At 37.7% G+C, this 9,887-nt stretch overlaps 2 protein-coding genes across 6 annotated transcripts in view; both read left to right on the plus strand.

The window, feature by feature from the left end:
* Positions 1-4,399, plus strand: part of LOC131777339 (melanocyte-stimulating hormone receptor) — a 15,776-nt gene extending 11,377 nt beyond the window's left edge. For 3 of the 5 annotated variants that reach the window (XM_059093621.2, XM_059093620.2, XM_059093622.2), the window contains one exon: positions 1,726-4,399. In XM_059093621.2, coding sequence (XP_058949604.2) covers positions 1,740-2,777 — 1,038 coding nt within the window. In that variant the 5' untranslated portion in view covers positions 1,726-1,739 and the 3' untranslated portion in view covers positions 2,778-4,399. Of the gene's footprint in view, positions 1-863; positions 1,033-1,255; positions 1,395-1,725 lie in introns of those variants that run through there. The other 2 variants (XM_066164290.1, XM_059093623.2) reach the window with 2 other exon arrangements.
* Positions 4,400-7,535: 3,136 nt separating this feature from the next.
* On the plus strand, positions 7,536-8,571 carry LOC131777351 (adrenocorticotropic hormone receptor-like). The gene has a single exon (XM_059093636.2). The coding sequence runs from the start codon at positions 7,585-7,587 to the stop codon at positions 8,569-8,571; it is 987 nt and encodes a 328-aa protein (XP_058949619.1). The 5' UTR covers positions 7,536-7,584.
* Positions 8,572-9,887: the final 1,316 nt, after the last annotated feature.

Below are 9,887 nucleotides of genomic sequence, written 5' to 3' on the forward strand. Positions count from 1 at the left end.
AGGAACAGTATGGTGCAAATAAAATCTCGAAATCTTTTCTCCCTGGGTACTCTCCAACTTACCTGCGATCTCGCACGTAAAGGTAGAACGGTTTTTTGTAGTTGTTGCTGTTTGCTTTGGTTTTTTAGCTTTTGGAAAGTGAGGGAAAACAGCTAATGAGTTTATATATAGGGTGAAAATTCCTGACACCTGTAAAGGAGACTATTCAAAACGTAAAATGAAAAAAAGAATATTGCAACTAAACTTTTATCATCGAGTTTGAACCAGAAGTACTTTCAGCTACTCATCACCCGAAATTCAAACGCCACATTAATACGTTAAATAGCGTATTCCATAATTTTCTGCACAAAAAAACCTTCAAAAGCGTTATCTAAATATACTGATTTAAAATTCTAGACATTTATCTCACCTGAAAAAATGAAAACTGAACTTTTTGTAAATAGATTTAATCCGAAACGAATTTACTGAAATATATATTGAAATTCACTTTTTCAATTTAAGTGCATTCGTTAACTCTACTTCGCCACTCGGCCGTGTTTGGACACGTAATCATCACAAGTTTATGATTTACGATTTCATTATTCAATATGCAACTGATTTTCTGTTTTCTCTGAATTGCTCAAAACTACAATCCATGAAAAGAGGAATTTAACTCCTCAATGCCCTCTTACGAGCAATATTTCAACAAAATTGTCAGAAACATAATCATTGACAAAATAAGAGTTATCCATTCTGATTAAATTTCATTCCTCATTTGCATTATTGAATAGATTAAGGTGGTCATCGCTGAAAGGATGGTCGTCCACTTTCAAAGCTCCGTATTTTGTTTCCCATTATCGGCTAATTTAACCAGGCAACGCGGGGGCAAGCGGATTTTGTTACAAAACTGACATTTTCCAGAGTGTGATCTTAAGTCGAAGATCCATCGGACAGGCGAGCGGCGTCCTTATGATGCATTGACATAAAGCTACATCGGACGAAATGAAATTTCAGCATTGACGCAAAACGTCAAATTAAATGACTTGTTAAAGGGTTAGTTATTGAACTTGTTTTGTTATCTTTTCTCAAAAAAAAAATTGATTGAGGAAATATCATTGAAATATTCTGACGGCGGAAGGGCTTTGGCTCAGAAACACTCCAATCCCATCAAGATAATATAAACCATTCACCTTCTAGTCATTTCTAAGATGATCCGGTTAATGCAAAGTGAAATTTTAGGTTGATTTTTTTTCTCTCTTTCACCTGATGAAATATGGAAAGTTTCACTATTTAAACAAGAATGTAGGTTCCAAGACCATCGATTGAGATTGTTTGGTTTGTAAAATACACGGTATTTGTGTTAATGCTGTGTTGAGCGCCTGTACAAACCATCAAATCGACGTAGCTGCCTAAAGGTGAAGCATATCTAATCAATTCACCCCAATATAATACCTGAGACCTTTATTTGAATACCATGAATATTTATGCGGATATTCCATAAAACAAAATTGCCTTAAAGGTTATCCAAAGTTCAGCAAAATCTCATTCGCTGAATATTTTTCCCAGAAAGAGTTTCCGAAAGAAAGACTTGAGCTTAAAACAGAAAGCTCTTCTTTACACTAAGAAACAAATACAGCCATATTTTCAAGGTTGTTGACAAGCAAGAAAGAAGCAGGGTCACAAGATATCGACTGCGTCTTTTACCACAACTCATTCAATTTTTTTGTTTCTTTTAAAACCTTGAAGGAACTTCTACTGCGATGGATGAATATCGAAGTCAAAATGCTTGCCTTTTCGCGAATGTAATAGACTTTAGTATGGAGGAAAACCAACTTGTTTACATTTCCAATGTAATGACCTGCATTTTCAACGCGTTATTCGCCGTTCCAGCCATCGTTGGAAATATTCTAGTTGTGTTAGCGATATGGAAAACACATTTGGCTCGTTCTCCGTCAAACATCTTACTGTCCACGCTGGCGTTCGCCGATCTTCAAGTTGGCTTGATCGTTCAGACACTTTTCGTCTGTCACAAGATGGCTGAAATCTTCAAAGCTGAAGAGCTGTCTTGTTACGCTCGCTTTGTGTATATTGTGTTTGGTTACTGTATTACTGCAGTTTCTCTTCTCACGCTAACTGCCATCGCTCTGGAACGATTTTTGGCATTGCACCTACATTTGCGTTATAAAGAAGTTGTAACAAAAAAACGGATTTTAATAGCGGCCTGTTCTTTCTGGGTGCTGGGAATAGTAGTGACTTCACTATATTTTATACAGAGGAGCGTGTTTGGCTCAATTGTGATAGCCTCTGAAGTATTATCCATCGTGATAACCTCTGTGGCATACATCAAAATTTACAAAATAGTGCGTCGTCATGCCAGAGAAATACAGTGTCAAAGACGATTTGATCCTGGAACACAGGTCGAATTAAACATGAAAAAATACCAGCGTTCGACGTTCACAATGGTGATTGTATTTATGCTGTCGTTTGTCTGCTATGTTCCTTATTCTTTGGTGATGGTGGCCAAACTCAAATACGGATTTACAGTACCGGTGAAGGTTGCAACTGATGTATTTTCGACTGTGGTTTGTATCAACAGCTCTCTGAATCCGTTTATATATTGCTGGAGAATGAAAGAAATTAAGCAGGCCGTCTGGGCGGTGATCAAACGAAATACTGGGGTTAATCCCGGAGCCACTGAACAAAGCACGATGACTTTCAATCCATTACCACCCAAAAGGCTGGATTATGGCTCTGGCTGTAAAACGGTTCCCGAAGCACCACATGAGAGTGTCAAGTAACGCGAAAAAAAAAAGGAAGAAAAATCTATAAAATCCTATCTTTTAAATTCAGAATTATGCGGAGTGCAGTTTCTGTACGAAGAATCATGGCTTAAATTGTCAGAACAAGGGAAATTAAGGCAATATAAGTGAACAAATAACATCAGTGGCAGTGAATGTAAGAGAATCGTAAGCTCCATAACTATTTACTGAATATTCCAACTCATTGAAAAACTTATGAGGACTTTGATGCAAGTTCAGGATAAATGGAGGTTGTACCCGCCGGCGGGCAGATCAAATAATCTTTATTTTTTATTTTTATCTACAACAGCCAACGGCAAATGGTTCATTTTATCTCATACGATGCTTTGCATTCAGTTTAATCTCCTTTAATTTAGTCACCCAGTTGTCTAATATATCACACACAGGCTTGCTGTTGTTAAAATATAAATACTAATTTAAGAAAATTAAGAAAAAAAAAAGGCTGCCAGTCTTTCGAAAAAGCCGCTGTCTTTAATGTTTCAATTGTTTTTCATAGTTTCGCCAGAATATGGCATACAGGAAATGACCCAAAGATTCGTTTGTTTGAAACTTTACAGAAATTATCTATCGATCGATTTAGTGTCTTATTTCATCCTCGCAACAAAAATTGTGTTTCCCCAAAGATGGTTTTTTCGTCTGAAAAAAGCATTTTCATTCTAAGTCTAAGAAATGGCGGAACTTTTAGAATTAAAAAATGGTTTGTAATGAATTTTCCCTGTGGGCGAAAAAATGAGTCATGTTTATGATTTGCTAGGGGACATTTAAATTAATTAAAAAAAGTAATGCAGAATTGTCAGGTCAAAACAAAGGAAGCCGAAACACTGAAAGAGATTTTCCCAATATTTCACAAAAGCTTATGTTTAAAAAGGGCGATTTGACATTTTATACCAGTGAATGAGGCTAACATATCTTATATGAAATGATATCGACAGTGACAGGTTTACTTCGATGTCATCCAACTCACTTAAGCTTTCCTTTATTTGATCAGCATCGGGTCTGATGCTAGTTCACAAATTCTGCATTACGTGCTTTTCCTAAAAAGCAGTTGTTTGGGAAAGTTTTAGGTAAGCCTTCTTCACATACAGTGAAAGGTTAAATAGCACTGAAAATGATGATTTAGTAATTTTCCCTAAATCGTCTACCGAGTCATTTCATATTCACCACCTGCGAGTCAATTCTTTGTTGTCTTAAAACTCTCTTAACTGAAGGCTTTGCCTTTTCACTCACAATTCATTCTACTCCATCGGTATCCAAGAGACATTATCTGCAGTTAAAGGCAATGATTACCTTGTTACGGGTTTTTCTTGGCCTGATTTACAAGACTGAGAATCTTGCATTTATCTAAATTATTGTGACGATGAAGTGGTCTAATTTGATTATAAGATAACATCTAGACATTTGTGGTTTAGTTATTAAGATCTGTCAAGTTAAAGAACGCTTTTCATCTTAAAATCGAGCACATATTTTCTGCATTTTTTTTTACCTATGTTAATTCAAACGACCCAAAAATACTATTCCCAAAAGGATATATTTTTTTTAACCTTCGCCCAGTATCTTGTCTGGCCTAGTCTTCTTGGTGAGATAGACTTTTTATATTCTGCTTTGTGGTTCTGAATTCCTCATAAGCGAAAAAAGAATTCAGCAGTTTAATAAATTTGTATCAAAACATATGGCTCATTACCACTGCGTCACTACGTGCGTGTTGTTTGAAGAGCAGACCCGTTCTCAAACAATCATGATGGGACAAGCTAAGCCTACTGTCACATCCCATGTTTAAGCTTGACAAACTAAAAATTAATAACAGCTTAAATCTACAGAAAACTGAGAAATCCTTAGAAAAACAAGAGATTTTATATGATTTTACGCGTTTCGAGGTCAAGACGACAATGATTAGCAAAGATTTTCTTGGTGGGGAACCACGACTGGTTAGAGTTACCGGTATGCTAAAACCAAGTGTCGATTGCGAGGTGGGAATGATACAGTAATCACATGCAGCCTCTTGAAACAACCACCTGCTTTGGGGAGACACTAATTATAAAGAAGCATCATATTAGGTTGTTTTAAAGAATCTGAGTGACTTGCTAATTGCATTTTACAACGTTTGTTTATTTACTGATGACGCAAAAGACAAATTAAATTTCTCAATAAGTTCGACTAGAAATTCATTCCCCATAACATTACGATACGACGTTGGGTCGCTTTAGTTTCTGGTTAGAAATTGTTTTACTCAAAGTGACTCATTCAACAAATGCTCCTTCTTTTTGTAATTCCAGGTATTATTTTTTCCCCTAAAGATCTGAATTGGGCAGCTTATACAGGCTGGTTTATGTTAAGTGTTTAAAGATTGCTTGCACATTCGCCATAATCCCTTCCTTCCTTCTTCCGGCCCCTTTCAAATATTTCTAGATCCGTCCCTGACGGTAATATCAAGTTAAAACTAATAATTTTTAAACGTATCTCAGCTAACATGACATCAACTTCGTCTGTCTAGGCGATCAATGGGTAACTTTAATAGGAGCGTGGATCTGGTTACAAGGTAACCAGGCCCGTTCTTCCCTTTCTCTTCCCAGCCCTCCGAATACTAAACTCCCTTCACTGTAGTGCCGAATATCGGTCAAAATAAACGTATTTCAACTTTGCTACCGCCATCTGTTTATGGATGTTATGGCAGCTACCTTTTCGTGCGTAGTCAACAACTGGCGCTAGTTATGTACGTGCAATGCCTTTGTACAGTGGAGTGGTGTACCTCGTAATGTTACAACTTCATTAAAGAATATGGAATCCTTCATTCACTCACGCCCTTAAACACTCTGAACTGAGGCTGTAGGTTAGACGAGCTGCTATAAATGTTTCAGTATCGCTATAGATTTTACACAGAAACTGTCGGCCAGTAGAGTTCCGCGGAGTTGCATGTTTGAGACGTCGTTAACATTTATCAAAATTTCAACTCCGGGAACTTTTAGGCTACCCAAATAGCTAATATAGTTAGTCTCAATAACCTCTTTCCAGTCTCAATTTTATGCAAGCTAAGTTGAGGGAAACAAACATGATGCAAACAACTTCAAACAACGGCGTCTATTTTAACTTTGGAACCATCGACTTTTGAAGATAAATTATTATCCAATGCTAGAGTCTTACAGCTTCAGCTAACCTTAAATTACGTCTTCTTTTGATCGAAAAAGCAGTGAACGAATCGCGATTTTTAAAAGAATCACGAAGTCTCAAATTTGTAGCACACGTTTCGATGACGAAACGAGTATTTCACTTTCCTAAAAAAGATAGGAAAAACTGTTTGAATCTATACTAACCTCGAGAAACAAACACTATGTGGTGGATACTACACGGTGGCGAGTGGTTATGAATTTTATGTTCAAGATATATTTTATATGACAAGATATTGTCAGTGGCAAGATATTGTCAGTTGCCACAGGAACACATAATTCATATCTCCGAACTAAGGTGAAATTTATCTTTATTTCATAAACAATAGGCGGCCATTATTCCAATCAACGATCAAACCAAGTTCATTCAGCAAAGTTTGAAGAAGGCTGCAATCGTGACGTCGTTGCTCAATATGACCACTCGCGTTACATACGAAAAAAGTGTCATCCAGTTACCAGATGTCGTGGTGGTGTTGACTTCACGAGAGAATTAAGGAGCGGTCAATTTGAATCACCTGGTGGGCTGTAGGATTTTGTTTGTGTCACGATCAAATCTACCCGATCCCCCCCATCTCTGTAATATCCAAATGCCCCCCCCCCTCCTTTACTGGCAGTTAATTGGTGGTCAATTTCTTAAGTCCTCCCTCCCCCCCCCCCAACTCGCCCATTTTTATACTCTGTTGGTGACGACTGATTCAGCCCCCGTTCCCCCTGAAAACCTTATGATCCCCCCACAGTACATTCCTCTTCTTCCCTTCCCCCCGCAGGCGTCAAATAATGACTGTTCATTAAACGTGAGTGTTACGTTGTCATCTTTTTAGACCAGTCACGACCAACAAGTTAAACACAAAAACCTTGCAATTATTACCCTTTCTACACTGTTCCCAAATACGTTCGCGGTTTTTCCTTTTTGTTATTTATTTGTGCTGTAATCATACTTAATTATGCCTGTTTCTTGTTTTTTTTGAAAAATTCAAGTAGTTTTTCATATGAGGGGTTCGACGTGAATGACTCTCCGTTGATGAAAAATAAAAAACCTTTCGTTTAACTAATAATCTGATCGGAGAATGACTCTTGCGATAAACTGACAGATTATTTCTTTTGTTCAATCATTTTGGCAAGACAACGTTTATCAAACTGAAAACACAAATCAGATAATACTGCGAGAAAAAACTCAGATGTAAGTCCAAGAAATTTATATAGCATTAGAACTTCGATAACACCAGACCCGATTGACTTAAAGATTTTTCTCTAACACTCCGAAACTTAGATTGTTGCATTTTTTTAATTCGAAAACAATTTTCATGAGCATTTAACTAATTGTCTTTTCCTCCGCTGATTTTCCCTTAGTATAACACGAATGTGACCTACAATTTGTTCCTGAAAGCGGAAATTTTACTGAAAGTAAATAAAATTGAGGCTCTTGTTTCCTGGGTAATTAAATTTCGCCTTCTGATTCAAAGAAAGTGTACGTAATACGATTTTTAATCTGTTTATTTAAGCATCACGTTTCAACTTTCTCATTCTCTTTTTAAAAAATCAGTCGGTGTATTGTACGAAACCTTGTAACATCGAAATCGCCCATCTAAAGAGGTCACGTTCAGTTAGCAGTTCTACATACGAAAATGAACTCTTCTTGTTCCAACTTTGATATCAACTTTGACACCGAAGCCTTGTATACCACAAACATCGTTACAGCGGTTGTAAATTCTATGTTTTCCCTTACGGCTGTAATTGGAAATCTTCTCATCATTACGGCATATCAAAGAACACCTTCTCTTCACTGTCCAGCCAATACGCTCCTCTGTTGTTTAGCCTTAGCTGATTTTACCGTAGGACTTTTTGCGCAGCCAAGTTTCATCGCCCATAAAATAGGTGAGATTCAACGTAATTTCGACATATATTGTGCCACAAGGATTATTACAGAGACTTCAGGGTATATCGCTAGTGGTGTATCAATTCTGACACTAACAGCAATAAGCATCGAACGCTACTTCGCGGTGTATTTTCACCTCCGATACAACGAAATTGTGACCAATTTCCGAACCTTAGTGACAGTGGGCTTCCTGTGGTCCACAATGACTCTCGTAGCGGGTGCAAGATTTTTAATGAAAGACGGGAAGAAGTTCAACACGATAACAATTCCTATTTTGTTTTCAAGTTTAATCATTACAATCTGGTCGTACTCCAGGATCTACACGCAAGTCAAACGACATCATCGATGTATCCAAGATCAGGAAAAATCCGTGAGAATTATCGGAATCGCGAGATGCAGAAAGTCTATAGTTACCATGATTTACATCCTTGGGTTATTCATTCTTTCGAATGCGCCTATGATCGTTGTTGTTATTACTCACAAAGTTACTGGTTATACAAGACCTGTAAAAGAGGCTTATATCTATGTCTCTACCATTGTTTTTGTGTGTAGCTCCATAAATCCGATGATTTATTGTTGGAGAATTCCTGAGATTCGACGAGCAGTTCTTAAGATCATAAAAATCGTATTTTGCCTGCAAGCTCAAACTGGAAGCATGATGAATAACCCTGCCTTGCCTGTTAGAGTGAAAGAATTTCAATATTGGTCAAGATCTAAAGTAGTATCACTCATTTAAGGACTGGTCATAATTTTTCGATTTATCGTCGGGGAGGGGGGGGGGGAGGGTTGGAGGATTTTGCTTGTCTCGCGATAAATTTTACCTGATGCCCCTTAAGGATCTGTATTTTTACGATCGTCCCCCTCCCCCCTCATTAGCGGTTCATTGGCAGTAAATTTTGTATAGTTCTCTCTGTTGGCGACGACCGATCGATATCATCCCTCCTCCCCCTGAAAAACATGTGATCCCCTCAAATCCTCCACCCCCATCCCCAGGGCGATTAATAATTACTGGTTCTTCATCTATGTATGCGTAATGCATCTTCTGATATTAATAATGACTTATCCATCCACAAGAAATACGGTTTGACATAAGTCTTGTTTTAGAAAAGGACGGCTTCCTTGCCGAGAATTTGAAGACAACGATCGAAGGAGAAGTAAGCTCAATAACGATATATTTCAATCTCTCAGAACTTTGATTCAAACGAAACACCTAACCTCTTGTTTTGTCATCAAACGCTCTTTAGAATTGAGACATTGAACGCCGCCACTTTGAATCCTGCTTAGCGACCTAGCTCCTATTATGACGTAACATTACTTTCTTCCTACATGTATTTCTCAACGATCCGGTTGATCAATTATTGTTTTTACACAAATATATTTTTACTCACCGGAAATGATGGTTTTTAGTGAAAACTAGTGGTGAAAGAACTATCACAAATTCTAAGCAAGGTCAAAAACTAACGATGCTGACAGCCAATTCATTCATGAAAGTAGATCTCAAGATCTCTTGCACCTTGTCGACTCTTGTCAAACTTGGCTGCATTTGTTCATTTTTTTTTTCTACTGAATTTCATTCTTGACGACTTTTTGAGGTTATTTCTGGTTTAATCTGAGCTACACGAGTGATCTGACCGCGAACTGGTAAATGTGGGGGTGGTGTTAAAAAATTGGGTGACATGACTCTTGCTTTTGGGCGACATGAATAGAACTTTCGGGCCACATGACATTTGGCGATATGACTTTTGGGTCACTTGACTGTAAACCGTGGGGGCGAGCTAGTTTTGCATTAGGGGGCGAACTTACAACGGGGCTAATTCTCCAATTATCTTTGCAGTCATGCAGTCATGTAATACGTATGCATTGCGGACGTATACTTCACTGTATGATTTGTTCCCAGTCCTCCTTTTATTGCCAAGGGTTTTTTTTGAGAGTTTCCGCGTTTTAAGTGAAAGTGAAGAACTTTGCTGCTTCCTTAAGGTGAGAAAAGTAATTCTTAAAAAATGCACGCATGTGGTAGTCATGGATTTGAAATACTGTCAAAAGAATCCGTGA

Source organism: Pocillopora verrucosa, chromosome 3 (assembly GCF_036669915.1).
Source record: "Pocillopora verrucosa isolate sample1 chromosome 3, ASM3666991v2, whole genome shotgun sequence".
In the NCBI taxonomy this organism is placed as follows: domain Eukaryota; kingdom Metazoa; phylum Cnidaria; class Anthozoa; order Scleractinia; family Pocilloporidae; genus Pocillopora; species Pocillopora verrucosa.